The sequence below is a fragment of the Arctopsyche grandis genome, chromosome 9 (genome assembly GCF_051622035.1).
Source record: "Arctopsyche grandis isolate Sample6627 chromosome 9, ASM5162203v2, whole genome shotgun sequence".
NCBI classification, from domain to species: domain Eukaryota; kingdom Metazoa; phylum Arthropoda; class Insecta; order Trichoptera; family Hydropsychidae; genus Arctopsyche; species Arctopsyche grandis.
In genome coordinates, this window is record NC_135363.1 from 31,244,591 (window position 1) to 31,259,379 (window position 14,789).

At 34.5% G+C, this 14,789-nt stretch overlaps 1 protein-coding gene across 4 annotated transcripts; it reads left to right on the forward strand.

Annotated features, from left to right (window-relative positions):
* The first annotated feature begins 525 nt into the window (after window positions 1-525).
* Herc4 (HECT and RLD domain containing E3 ubiquitin ligase 4) lies at window positions 526-12,843 on the forward strand. Of its 4 annotated transcripts, none has more exons than XM_077439021.1 (17): window positions 526-776; window positions 956-1,118; window positions 2,444-2,680; window positions 2,750-2,909; window positions 2,974-3,082; window positions 3,156-3,287; window positions 4,634-4,828; window positions 4,899-5,096; window positions 5,174-5,353; window positions 8,221-8,517; window positions 8,592-8,768; window positions 8,849-9,109; window positions 9,185-9,362; window positions 9,434-9,612; window positions 9,683-9,874; window positions 10,976-11,227; window positions 11,298-12,843. In XM_077439021.1, exons 1-17 carry the CDS (start codon window positions 684-686, stop codon window positions 11,448-11,450), a joined length of 3,156 nt encoding a protein of 1,051 aa, XP_077295147.1. In that variant the 5' UTR covers window positions 526-683; the 3' UTR covers window positions 11,451-12,843. The 4 variants fall into 4 exon arrangements, with proteins under 4 accessions (XP_077295147.1, XP_077295149.1, XP_077295148.1 ...); XM_077439022.1 differs by having other exon boundaries at window positions 575-746; XM_077439023.1 differs by lacking the exons at window positions 10,976-11,227; window positions 11,298-12,843 and having other exon boundaries at window positions 9,712-9,775.
* The last annotated feature ends 1,946 nt before the right edge of the window (window positions 12,844-14,789 follow it).

Below are 14,789 nucleotides of genomic sequence, written 5' to 3' on the forward strand. Positions count from 1 at the left end.
ACCACTTGATCACCACTTGATCTCTGAAACTAACGAAAGTTTGTATTCCTATTTTTAGTGCACATATGGGTCTACCTCACGGTGCATCATATGTGCATTAAAAATAGGAATGCAAACTTCCTCTATCTATGTAGCTTCGAGAACCATCTCGACGATAGAAACTTTGATTTCATTTTATAATCGTAAGGGCACGTGTGCTTAATTAATTTCAAGTCGATCTTCACCACCACTTGATCACCAGTTGATCTCTCAAACTAACGAAAGTTTGTATTACTATTTTTTAATGCACATATGGGTCTACCTCACGGTGCGTCATATGTGCAATAAACATAGGAATACAAACTTTCGTTAGTTTGAGAGATAAAGTGGTGATCAAGTGGTGGTGAAGATCGACTTGAAATTGATTAGGCACCCGTGCCCTTAAGATTGTAAAATGAAATCAAAGTTTCTACCGTCGAGATGGTTCTAGAATCTAGATAGAGGAAGTTGCGGTGAGATAGTGAAGTATGTATAGCGTTGTTTAGTGAGCGAGCGATGGCCGCGAATCGAGAGATTATGGCCGCGAGGTCCGCGTACTCACCAGCTGTCACTTAGCGAGTGTCAGTGTCAGTGTCAGTGTCAGTGCGCGGCTATAGAAGCAGGCTGTGGAAGAGGGTTGTGGAAGTGGAAGTGGAAGCTTTGGAATGTTCTGCTGGGGCAGCTCCCTCCACGGCGAGCTCGGCCTGGGCGGCATCGAAGACGAACAGGTCTCCGTCCACCATCACGACAATCCATCGGTTTCCATCGTTTTAATTTTTCATTTATACCTCACCCTCAACTCACACTTTCAAACTCGACCATAACAACCGTAACCACATTCACAACCACAACTCATAACCATCACTAGTGATATCAAATCGTACATTTTTCTTACAAATTGCGCAACTCATCGAACCTTCTGTCTCGACGGTTTCAGATCTTCACTCCCGTCGCATCCACCTGGGTCCAAGCGAACAAAGTGAGCAACGCAGCCTGCGGTGAAAATCACACTCTCTTTCTGACTTCCGACGGGAAGATTTTCTCCTGCGGGAACAATGACTACAGTCAGTTGGGTCACAATCTGCCCAGGAAGAGGCCACGTTCGTATTTCATTCACCTTTTTATTTCAACTTGCACTCCACATAATCTTCGCAGACGTGTTTCATTTGTAAATGTAACAATACGCCACAATGTTGAAATTCTATGACAGCTAAACTTCATGCGAATCGACTTTTGCACAATGTACAATGCCAAAGTAGATTTGCAACATATTTTTAGATTCAGATTTATCATTTCTTTTTACTTTATCTGTGTACGTAGTAACAATAGATGAAGTTTTGTGATCATGCGAAAATTCCAACTCGAGATTTAGACTGATTCCGACTCAGAATCGATCACTGATCTCATTTTCATGATCTATAAAACATGTGTGTGTGTGTCTATGTATTTTAGGATTTTTTTGAACACCATTAATTCTATTGAACTGAAACTTAGTATGCGATACTGAAATTCTTATCGATACGACGTTAATTTTTTTCAAATTTTTAAGTTGACTGGAAATGGTACCTCCCTTTATAGGTGTCCTCTTTTTTTAAAGTTTTTGAATTCAATTATCTCCCAAACCGCTTACCAAATCAGACTGAATTTTTTTACATGTAATAGAAATTATTAATTTTAAACCCTAATATTTTTACCTCAACCGGAAGTAGTACTTTTACTCCAAATAATCGAGATATTTTATGTTTTTCTCAGAAACCTTTTGATTTATTGAACTGAAATTTCATATCTAGAAGTTTAAGCTTAATACTAAGTTATATATAAAATTTGGTGAGCATCCGTCGACCGGTATGTGTGATTCTCATAGCCGGTATGTGTTAACGAGTATTTTATCTTCTTATATTCCTCAAATATATAGATATAGTCGTGGCTTGGTCGCATCCGAATTTTTTTACTTTTATATTATACGAATTTGGACTAAAACAATTGGACATATATATTAGTATCTTGAAAATTTCAACATTTTAATAGAAAAGTTAATTTTTTGTGGCTGTCTGAGTGACATTATATTAAAAAAATTACTTTGTGGTATAACGCTTTGTAGTTTGATTTTATTTGATTATTGATTATTTATTTTCAAATTTAAATGTTTATTTTTAAGTAACTAATAATATAATTGTTTCCACTTGGCTGTATATAAAATAAAAATATTATGTATACCAAAAATACTTCTTCGGTTTCAGTTCATTATCTGCAAATCTACATTCAACTAACAGTGGATGCAGTTAGGGTTTTGTTATAAATATTAAATAGTCATAGAAAGCCATAGAAGTGCTCATTTGACCGAACCAATCAGAAAGTAAATTTTCACAAAAAAAAGATACATTTAAACATATACTAAACTTCTTAATCAAAATTTATACTATAGAATTCATCGAATCGTTGCAATCGTATAAGATGACACTGGTGTCGTGCGGCGCCGAGCATTCTCTCGCTGTCAACGAATGGGGTCAAGTTTTCAGCTGGGGGGCTGGAAATGTCGGCCAGTTGGGTCTCGACGTCTCCGTCTCCAGCCAGCCGACTCCAAAGATAATCCGAGACTTGGCAGTCATGCAAGCGGTTCAGATCGCCTGCGGCTCTTATCATTCCGTCGCCCTCATGAGTAGTGAGTATTCACCGCTTCATTTGATATACATTTTTCTAACTGCTCAATATTGCTTTCACCTTTCCGTAGACGGTGATATGTACTCTTGGGGCTCGAACAATCACGGCCAGCTAGGACTCGGACCGTCTGGCATATCGTACGAAGCCAGGCCTAAATTGATCAAATCGCTGGCTGGTATACCGTTCGCTTACGTAGCTTGCGGGGGACACCACACGTTTGCCGTAACTAAGTACGTTTTGAATATCAATTGTAGCATTGGATGTATTGTGATAATTCAATGATTGTTTGTTTAGATCGGGAGCGGTCTTCGGTTGGGGAAAAAACGAATTTGGTCAGCTTGGATTGAACGATGGACTCGATAGGTGTTTTCCTACACAGCTGAGAAGCTTGCGAAGTATCAATGTAAGTGCAGAGTATAGTCCATAATGATATTTTAAAACTGTTCATATATGTATGAGTGTCTTGTTGTGTTTAGATCTGTCAAGTGGATTGCGGAGAAGATTTCACAGCATTCTTAACCCTAGATGGAGGTGTGTTCACATGCGGATCTGGAAGATATGGACAGTTGGGTCACGGCGATAACAAAGATGAAATGCTTCCTAGAAAAGTATATATATACATATATATTATCTTTTAAATTATGTGAAAGGGTTGGGTTATATGTGTATGGGTGGTTCGTAATTTTCGGGACCGAAAAGTAATCAAAACGTTTCGACGAGCTCTTTCGCAGTCAGTTTGTGTCGAGACACGGTCCAGCAAACACTTGGGTTTTGTTTTTATGTTGAAGTTATTGTTTCTGTTTAAAAAAAAACGGGTACGATTTAATAGTACAATGAGAAAAAAAAATTTTTGTATCTTAAAAAAGATGTTTGTGCATTAAAAATTTGCATTATTTTCGGTGCATTTAACAATCTGGTATTGTGCATCGAATAAAATATTTTGGCGTTATAAAGTGATCATTAAAAAATATGAAACGATCGTCCGAAAAAATGGATTTTATTATTAGAATGGATACAAAAAGTGGCAACGTTGCAGTCTTCCGCTATTGACAATTGTCAACTGTCGAAAGTGTTTACTTTTGCTTCTCACTAGTGAAATTATAATCTCTCTAGTGAAATGTAATTTTAAATAAATAAAACCAACCCAAACTTAACCTAACCTAACCAAATCATAAATAAATTAAACCTATCGAAACGTTGGTTCGTATTTTGGTATTCGCTACGTTGCCGATAAAGTTCATCTGTCGTTTTAATGCACATTTCATCCACTTTTTAAGTAGCAAATATTTTTTTCAATGATCAAAGCAAACTTTCTGATGCAATCTGTATCCGTCATTTAGAAATGCACACAAATTTTTTGTGTGCATTTCTAAATGACGGATGTACAGAAACTTTTTTAATGCAAAAAGTTATTTTTAAATGCGCATTTATTTTATAAAATGGTCGTTTAAGTTGTTCCCAAGAAAAACTTCTACCTGAGAAAGGATGTCGAGACCAATAGTAGAGGAAGGGCACTCGCGTCATTTTATGCTGTTTATGTTAGACCAAGTAATGAAGGCAAACGAAGCAGTGAAAAAATTCACCGATACTTACGGGGATATTTTGAAACTAAACAAGTGTGGTATAAACAATTTCAAAATGGGAATAGGGACATCGAGGAGATCACACCAAAAGAAGAGCTCAAAAATTAGATGAAGTCAATGGTGGAATCAGATCCTCGTCAAACCATCGAGGAATTGTCGTTGAAGATTGACTGTCATGGTTTATAGTTCAGGATTTTCTTCGTCGCATAGAAAAATTGCACAGATAGGGAATTTGGGAATATTATTTTGATTATTTTTCGGTCCCCCTAATACATACATATGTATATAAAGTTAACCGCCTAGTATTGATAAACTTATTTTACTTCAACATTTGATTTCATATATGTATTATGTACGCTATTGTATTGTAGATAATGGAATTGATGGGATCGGCGATTGTGCAAGTGGCTTGTGGCCGACGTCACCTCATCGTGGCTACAGCCTCGGGTCGTTTGCAAGCTTGCGGATTAGCTGGATGTGGTCAGTTGGGTAGTCTGTCGTCTCCAGCGCCGACTTTAGTCTCCTTACCTCGCATCGTCAGCATGCCGTGGCACCAACCGATACAGGTGACCATTCATTACAAACTTCCGCATTCCAACATTCACCGATGCCAATTGCTCTCCTTTATTATTGCAGTACTCTGGTGGAATAAGTAATAATATAAAACTGTTGCGGATATTTTCCGGAGGCGATCGGTGCTTTGCCACCATTTCCGATGATTCCTGCGCGCCATTCGATAGCCGACTCATCAATCCTGACATTCAAATATTGACAATAAACGTGGAGCACTTGAAAGCTTGCCGATTGTTGAAAGACGGCGAACAAGTAGGACAGGTATTGTTTTTGTGGCGTTTTATATTTTAAGTACATCAATTTAAAACGCAAAATATGAATGTCTATCGTGATTTCAGGATCTCTTAGCTTATTTGGAGACGGTGTTTAAATCTTTGAATTGTTTGAATGCTTCGTTTCTTACGCCCAGTCTGTCTCATTATTGTTGCAACACCAAAAACAACGGTGTCGATATAAATCAAGTCATGGAAGCTTTCGGAACTATCGGCCAAATAGAAAACACCACTGTTAAAGAAGTTGTAAGTATTTGAATGCTCGTTTTAAAAATCGTAGTTTGTCCCAGGTTGGGTTAGGTTAGATTTGGGTTTTTAGGATCCAAACGCAGAGTGTCAAATCTACAGTCTTGGCAACAATGAGATTTTATTTTATTTTAACAAAAATCAATTAATCAAGCACACTCGTCTAACAGATTGCTCCAAAGCGACGAGTGTGCTAAAAATATTAAGAAGTACAATAGTAAAAAATATAAGTTAAAAAACAAATTACATATACAAATATAAAAATTAAAAAAGAAAGGATAACTGAATAAAACATGAAATCATAATAGAAACATAATTAAAAAACACTAACTCAACCATTCTAAATGGTCGCGACCTCCATAACTTAGGAATTGGTGCAGAGAATGAATAGAGACATGACAAATGTCAATGGCACCATCCAGTGAATTTAAGAAACGGAGGCCGCGAGGAATGGGAGAATAACTGAATGCCACAGCTCTAGCCAAAGGAGTGTGAAAAAGGGGACGATGGCGGGTCCAAATCACACTCTCTGGAGCATGAAGGCCCAACTCAGCCAGGATAGACGGACAGGAGATACAGCCTCTAAATATGGAAAACAAGAACTTGATGAGGGCAACACTCCTCCTGTGGTCAAGAGAAGTGTAGCCGACCATACCCATGACGAATTTTGAAGGAAATAAGTATGGGAAATCCCATATTGCTCCTTATAAAGCAGTCTGAGAAATCGTCTTTGGACAAGTTCAAGCTTCATAGATAGAGACTTAGTGTAAGGATTCCAGATTATAGAGGCGTATTCCAAGATACTCCTAACTAGAGAATTGTACAGCAATCTCAAAACAGCGGGATTATGGTAGTGTCGAGAATTACGAAAGACAAACCCAAGCATACGTGAGGCAGAGGAACACACAGAGTCGATATGAACAGAGAAATTTAGGTCACTCTGGAAAGCAACCCCAAGATCAACAGTTGAATCGATCCAGTTCAATAAAAAGTTACCAACAAGATATGGAAAGGTACGATCGGGGGTGAATCTGGATCTGGAGTAACACATAACCTTGCACTTGGAGACATTAAGAGGCAAACAGTTGGTTAACGACCAATCATGAAGAGCATTAAGATCATCTTGTAAAAGCTCACAAGATATCTCACTCATGAGCTACTTAGAGAAAAGAAAACTGACACAAGATTGGTGATGTGATCCAAACAGGGTAGATACAATACAGCTCATTTTATAAAAGGATAATATTGCTTAAGATTGTTATTCGTGTGGGTTGGATTCTTTTTACAGAGAAATGTTATAACAATATAAGAGGTTTTAGGCGGCATATTGTTGTCAAGTGAGGAGTGTCCACAGACCTTTTCAAATAATTTTAGCGTCAGTCGTATTTGATGCTTGGTGCTCGACGTACGTCCGATAAAAACTTCTCTGTTTGTTTATATTACTCGCAAGACGGGCAAGTGCATCGTTAAAAATTGCACGATGTATTCAAAAACACACAATTAACAACATGGGATACATTCTTATAAGTAAATTGATTATTTAAGTAACATATTATTCAATTAACATCGTAGTTTGACTGTTTTTAAAAGTGTCATGGCGATCGCTCGCATTCTACATAAAATTTCAGGGGTGGCACTAGAGAAATGTAAAAATTATGTTTAAATAAATGTAAAAACATTGTTCTTGTGGCGCCGAATACTCAATTACATATATTAGTAACCAAGGGGACGCGACAATTGGTGCAAGTCCAAAAGGTTCAACGACAAAATGTACCCGAAAATTAGTGCACTGACAAAATGTACCCGCGACAAAATGTTCACGCGACAAAATGTCCACGGAAATAATGTTCAAGCGACAAAATGTTCAAAAATTCTAAATTTTCCTATTTTAATGGAAAAAGTAACTTTTTATTGTATTATATTTATCGATGTATATGGTACTTTTTATCGTATAGATCGCGGATGTTATTAAATTAGTATAAATTACAGGTGTTCTCAAACGCACCAACATATTCTTATTTAAATTGAAGAATTACATTTTAAGCGAATGTCATTGTGACCCATTGAATATCATTTTAAGATGTCATTGAATTAGTTTAAATGTTAGGGGTTCTTAGCCGTATCCAATATTTTCTTATTTAAATTGAAAAAAAAAATACTTTCTAAACGTATGAACTGCACATTACATTGAATTAGTTTATATGGCAGGGCTTCTCAACCGTCTCCAAAATTTTCGATATTTCAATTGAATAATTTACTTTTTATCGTATACAAAGCGGGCGTTATTAAATTAGTGTAAATGACAGGTGTTCTCAACCGTATCCAATATTTACTTATTTAAATTGAAAAATAATAATAATTTATAATTAACTTTAAAAGTTTAGGATTTTTGAACATTTTGGACATTTTGTCGCGTGAACATTTTGTCGCGGGTACATTTTGTCAGTGCACTAATTTTTGGGTACATTTTGTCGTTGAACCTTTTGGACTTGCACCAATTGTCATGTAACCATATACTCAAATTGTAAATAAATCTATATCAAAATAAAGCTTTAATTTCTGTAGTGAATACGCGATGACCCTGATTATATTCCGTGCGTTGTAGCGTAGTTATGGAGACGTACCGCGTAATATTGACACAAGCAAAGCATTGGTAAAGGCACTTCTATTATTATAATATTTCTCAAGTTATTGCCAAGGACTGTATATGAGTACTATGTTTCTATAAATCTGATGGTAGCTGAAGACGGGTTCGTTTGGGCGAGACTAATAAAGACCTTATCTAACCTAATCCGTTTGGTGAAAGAAGTATGTAGTTGATTTGAATTAATGAGTAGGAATCCTTATATTTTAATTTTGTCTTCTAGATATTGCAATGCGTAACCGCAGGTTTAATGGAATCGCTAAATCCGAATCCACCAGATGCAGAATCGCTACGCTACTTTCTTTCGTTGCCGCTCTACCATGAAATGCTGAACCCTCGACTGTGGCTGACACTGCAGTTCCCCTTAGCTACAGCGTTCACAAGCTTAAAATCTCCACCGTTGAAGATCATAGCCGCGTGGTATCACTCGGTGCCGAAGGACGTCTTCGAACGGATCATAGACGTGTATAAATTAGTAGTCAATCAGTATATTGACGAGGGGGTCGCTAGGAACCAAAAGGTTAATATATTTAGACGTTGTTTTGTGTAATGGAACTGTCCGTAATGAGTAATTTTACTTGATACAATTTTCAGATGATAATAAATAATGTGAAAATATTACCGTTTTTACAATCGCTAGAAAAACTCTCTTGGATCAATATGACGAACGCCCAAAATAAACGCTTGTCTCCGGAAGCTTTCTATCTTCACAATCTTGGCGAACTTGTAGACATCAAAGGCGACTATTTAAGTTGGTTGTCTGATTCGCCGGTGAGTGCATATATTTTTATCATTTCAACGTTTCTATTCTGATTATATTTTAGGTTGATTTTTTTTGGTTTATTTTGTAGGGAAACAGTCAGTTTTATCTGTGCCATTATCCTTTTTTGTTTGATGCTCTGAGTAAGACGAGATTGTTGGAGTTGGATCAAGCTATGCAGATGCAACAAGCCATGAGCGAAGCAGCGACTATGGCCATCCATTCCTTATTGACTGGAGGTCTACCTCCACCTCAGTTAATCTTATTGCAAGTTTCTAGAGAGAATATTGTTTCCGATACTCTCACAGAGCTTTCCCATTACGGGCCGAGTGATTTAAAAAAACCATTGAAGGTATTGATCGTTTGACGTGTGGCAGCTAGTTTAAAATGTAATAAGGAATTGTTTAATTATATCCAATCGTTTTAGGTGAAGTTTCACAATGAAGAAGCTGAAGATGCTGGTGGGGTGAGAAAAGAATTTTTCTTGCTTTTGTTGAGAGAGATTCTCGATCCGAAGTTCGGAATGTTCCAATACTACCCCGATAGTCGCTGTGTTTGGTTTGCTGAAGAATCGTTTGAGGAGGAAAATATGTTTTATCTCATTGGTAATTGTGGATGATTTAAATTTTTATGCTATGTATGTATATTTGAATTATTGTTTGGTTTTTTTTTTAAGGTTTAATATGCGGGTTGGCGATTTATAATTTCACCATTATTAATGTGAACTTTCCGTTGGCGTTGTATAAAAAATTGCTGAACGCTCCGGTCACGTTAGAAGACTTGGAAGATATCAATCCCACGGTTGCCAAATCTTTGCAAAGTTTATTGGACTATAAAGGGAGCGATGTAGAAGATGTAAGTGTCGGATATGTTCGTATTGTGCTGTGTGTTTGAGTTGTGTATCTATTTGTTTTTGAATTTTTAGGTATTTGGACTGTATTTTGAAATTTCTAGAGATATATATGGTACTGTTAAAGTTTTTCAATTGAAAGAAAATGGAGGAAATATATCTGTTACTAACGAAAACAAAGAAGAATTTGTTAATCTATATGTAGATTTTATTTTTAATAAATCAATTGAAAAAAAGTTTGATGCCTTTTATAAAGGATTTTATAAGGTTTGTTTTGTTTTTTACATATTGTATTAAAAATCATATAAACAGTCAAATTCGGTGATTACGAGACTCAAAGTGATCGATTTAAAAATAAATACCAATTTTTTTGCACACTTTGAAAGTTTTTGCACCACATTTTCAGTTATTATAATTTAACAAGAAGTTTTGCTTCTTACTAATGTTAGTTTAAAAATACTTTAAGGAAATTTTGAGAAATGTTTTTATCCTACCCTAAATTTGTATGTATGAATAAGCGTCATTTCTAGATTTGGATTGTTCAATTAGTATCAATTGCGGTAATTGGATTATTAGTCACATTGCGATGGTTACAAAGACAATTTTTGCCATTAAAATCGCAAATACGCAATATTTGGCACTCAAGTTCTCGTTAGTACGATACTTTTCGGCTGCCAGATGTTCCATTATTTTTTATTTTTATTTTTTATGACAACGCATACCAGGAAGGCATTACAGGCAACCCCAATGCGCCTTCCTGGATAATTACAAATATTGCCGCATTTTTCATTATATACATAAGTAACTGAATTACGAGACACTGAAAAACTCGCAAATCAATGAGACATCCATAAAATCGTACACAAACTTATTTATCGCACATTAATAACACACAAATTATTGGTGACATATTGTATATGTTATATAGGAAGGATTTTTGGCCAATTTTTAACGGGAACCGTTTCAACAATGAAATCAGAGAAAATTGGCAAACTCTAATAGGAAACGATCAACCTGGAGTCACAAATCCAGGTCTAACCAGCAGCATACTCTGAAAAATTCATTTTCACTCGAGGCCCGGCCTGGGATCGAACCCGGCACCTCACGACGCTAAGCAGAAGCTTAACAACCGAGCTATGCTGCTGGCTAATTATTATAAAGAATTTTTGACCAGTGCTTTGTGACCAGTAATCACCGAACCATCAATTGCATACCCAAAATATCTGAAAAGTGGTATTGTTTATCCAATTACTGATCTTGTAATATGCCGAATTGATTGTGATTATTTCTTCGTAATAGCTGTGTTCTTATTAAACAAGTTTGACTGAGATTCATAGATATGATTTAATTATTTGTATTATTAATTAGGTTTGTAGCGGAAGAGTGTTTAAACTATTTCAACCGCACGAACTCATGACGTTTGTCGTCGGCAATGAAAAATACGATTGGGACGAATTGGAGCGAGCGGCGAGTTACCGAGGTGGATATACCGAGTCAGATCCTGTAATTCGAGCGTTCTGGGAAGTCTTCAATGAGCTGTCCCACGAAGAGAAGAAGAATTTTTTACTGTTTCTCACCGGTTGTGACCGAATTCCGATACAAGGAATGAAAGCTATAAGGGTAAATCAACGTTCGTATGATTTAATCGCTTTATTTTTGTGTGTTGTTAATCGGTTTTGTCTTATTTTAGATTACAATTCAACCGACCACTGATGATCGCTTCTTGCCCGTGGCTCACACTTGTTTTAACCTCCTAGATTTGCCGAGATATTCAACAAAGGAGAAACTCAAATATAAACTCTTACAGGCCATTCAACAAAACGAAGGGTTCTCACTAGTTTAGAAATCGTATTTTTGGAATTGAAACGCATTTTGGGATTTTTTTTTTGTTTTTATATAGAGGTTTTGGAGCAATTTAGAAATTTGTGAATCACACTATGACGCTTATGATTAATATTGTAAAATTTTATTTCTCGACATGAGTAAATAGTTCACTTAATTACATGGTTTTTGTTTGATATATACATATATGTTTTTTATTTGTGGGGTAATTTGCTCTCAAAAGCGCCTTTTTGAATTTTAAATCAGTGTTGAATATGAAAAAATTCGCATTACATTTTATTTTACTGTTCTAATACTCGCCATGATGTTTTTTTTTTTTTTTTTTGATATATTTATAAACGGATAAATTAAATTTATTTTAGCATTAGAGTGACTTAACATCATAATAAAATACATCATAATAAATATGACGTCAGACTTTGGTTAAATTATTTGTTTTTATTAATTAATAATACATATTATACATTAAAATAATCAATTTATGATGTTAATCATTCCAATTGTTATGTTGTGTGTACGTTTGAGTTTTTTTTTCTTTAGGTATATAATATTTTTCTGACATGTGATATATGTATGTAATAATTTTACTTATATAATACTTATTTTTTGCATTCGCAACTATAGATATACATATAAAATGCGAAGGTAAAATCCAAAAGACTAATGTAAAATTTAATTAAATCAAGATTTCTAGTATACGTATGTTGACGCAATAATTCATTGCTTTGTGTGAATGCTGATTTTTCTTGCACAAAACTTTCATACATTGTATTGTGAGACTAAATTGTTTGATATGCATTTTTAAATGTGCATATTTATAGGTAACGGTTCCTTGTATGTCGTATTAGCAACGACAGCGACAGACTTAGCTAAATTTTATAATTGAATACACGTTTTCAGAAGATTGCCAAAACGTTTTGTAGTTTGTGAATTTATTACAGTGTACATATGTATGTATGTGTAGTTTTTTTTGTCTTCTGGAGAGCCAACGATCTAGTGTACTCTTGCTCAATTACACATAAATTTCAGTTGTATTCCAATTATACTGTGCCTTATGACGATATTTTTATACAGCTTAGTATTTTGATTGAATCTTTGTTTCACAATTTGTACCTTTAGTTATAAGGGATTGTTTAAATTGTAATATTGTTTACAGCCGACCGTCTGTAGATTTTATTTTCCTAACGTTCTTAGTTACCATTTTTCCGGAATAGTTGTTCACTGTGAGAAAAATAAATTGTATAATGATACGTAATAATATCTTATTTTTTTACATTTAAAAAACAAAGTATAATTTGTTGATATTTTTGATAAATGAAATTAATTTTGTACAAAGCGTTGGAAGTTTTTGTTGCAAATTATCGGTTGTTATTGTCTTGAAATAAATTCTTTGGAAAAATGATCTGTAATTTTATTTACAACATATTTGTTTTTATTTTTACATATACACACACACACATACATACACATGCACATATATATATATATATATATATATATATATATATATATTTATCTCAACCGGAAGTAGTACTTTTACCCTATAAGATCGAGGTATTTTTATGTTTTTCTCGGAAACTTTTCGGCGTATTGAACTGACATTTCATATCTAGAATTATAAATCTAATGCCAAGTTATATGTATATAAAATTTCGTGAACACCCGTTAACCGAAAGTGACAGTTTACTCCTGTTGCTAGTTTATCGGATTTTTCTTCCACTATTTTAATGGACCCTTTAAATATGTGTGCTTTTCACGATTTCAGGTATAATACCTTGTATCAATGCAATGAAAATATAATAAAAAAATGATTAAATTTAATTAACCAGAAGTGGGATTTTTTCCTCTTAAAAAAGTCAAAAATGTTTTTTACCACACCCCTGAACGTATCAAGCTGAAAATTTATATTTGTATTTTTTATGTACTAAATTTGAAAAGGTTTTGGTCAGAAAGCAATTTTATTAAATAACTAAAACTTTTTTTGGACCGAATTCGTTACACATGAAGCTTAAATCAATCTCATTCGCTGTTTTGTGAGAGAATGGACGTCTGCAAATAAAATAAAATCATTTGTGATTGAACCGATTCAGTAAAATATTAATTTAAAACCTTTCTTGAAAACAAAAAATATGGGAACTTTCGGAAAAATAAACATTACACATCTGTTTTTTAGACAAAATAAAGTAAAGGGGACCTTTCTAACGATTCACTCCATAGGATGAACAATTTCTAAGAATTTTACCCAAGGCATACCACTTAGAAACCAAAATATACTGGTTCGAAATAATAAAATCTTTTATTTCAAAGCACATAGCAGCGATTATTTTATTAGTTACCGAAAAGTAACATACATAAGAAATAATCGTAGCATTCATAGATCCATAGTATCTCATTAATCATTACATTCATAATATTTTCTAAATTCACACTATTCCTTAATTTAGGGGGGGGCGAGTGTTCCCCTAAATTAATGAATCGTCCTATCAAAATTGTTTTAAGCAATCCAGTTTATATTATACACGGAAATTTGTTTATTCCCATTTTTATTTCAGTAGGTAGTTGTTACATAGTAAGGCTTCCAATCCCGGGATCCCGGTGTTTTCTGGTACCGTCAATCCCGGTGCTGAAACTTGTCTGAATACCGGGATTACGGTGCTGGAAAAATGTCTTTATAAATATTATTTTTACAAAAATAATAAGTAATAATCATAAAACAACATTATATAATGAACAATAGTTGGATGAGCAATGACAATCATAGTCCATTTGTTTTCTCTGACCCGTTTTGACACCGGCTTGCGAAAAATACTACATACAATAAAACAGGGGGGATTTTTTCTCTTAGAAAAGTAAAAAATGTTGTGACAACGATTCTTTCCACGCCCTGAACATATTTAGCTGAAAATTTATATTTGTATTCTTTTTTTGTACTAACATAGAGTTTATAAGGTTTTGGTCGGAATTCTTAAGCCGGAAGTAGAGCTTTAGTCTTGTGTAAGTTTTCCTACAATTTGTATTGAAAACGCTCATAGCCAGTATGTGTGACCGTGTATATACATACATACATACATACATATGTTCGATTATCGAATTTTGTTTTTTATCCTTCTTATATTCCTCAAATACAAAAATAAAGTCGTAGGTTGGTCGCATCCGAATTTTTAACATAAAGTAAATGTAATTGGAGTTTTTTTTTATATTAGGTAGATTGTTTCGTTAAATAATTACTAGACGGTACAAACTATTTGTATAAAACGAATCAATGAATTAAAGCGATGTCTTTTACTGTTTAATTACATTTTCGGATGTGTTTTATTCATTGAAGTAGAATGGGTAGAAG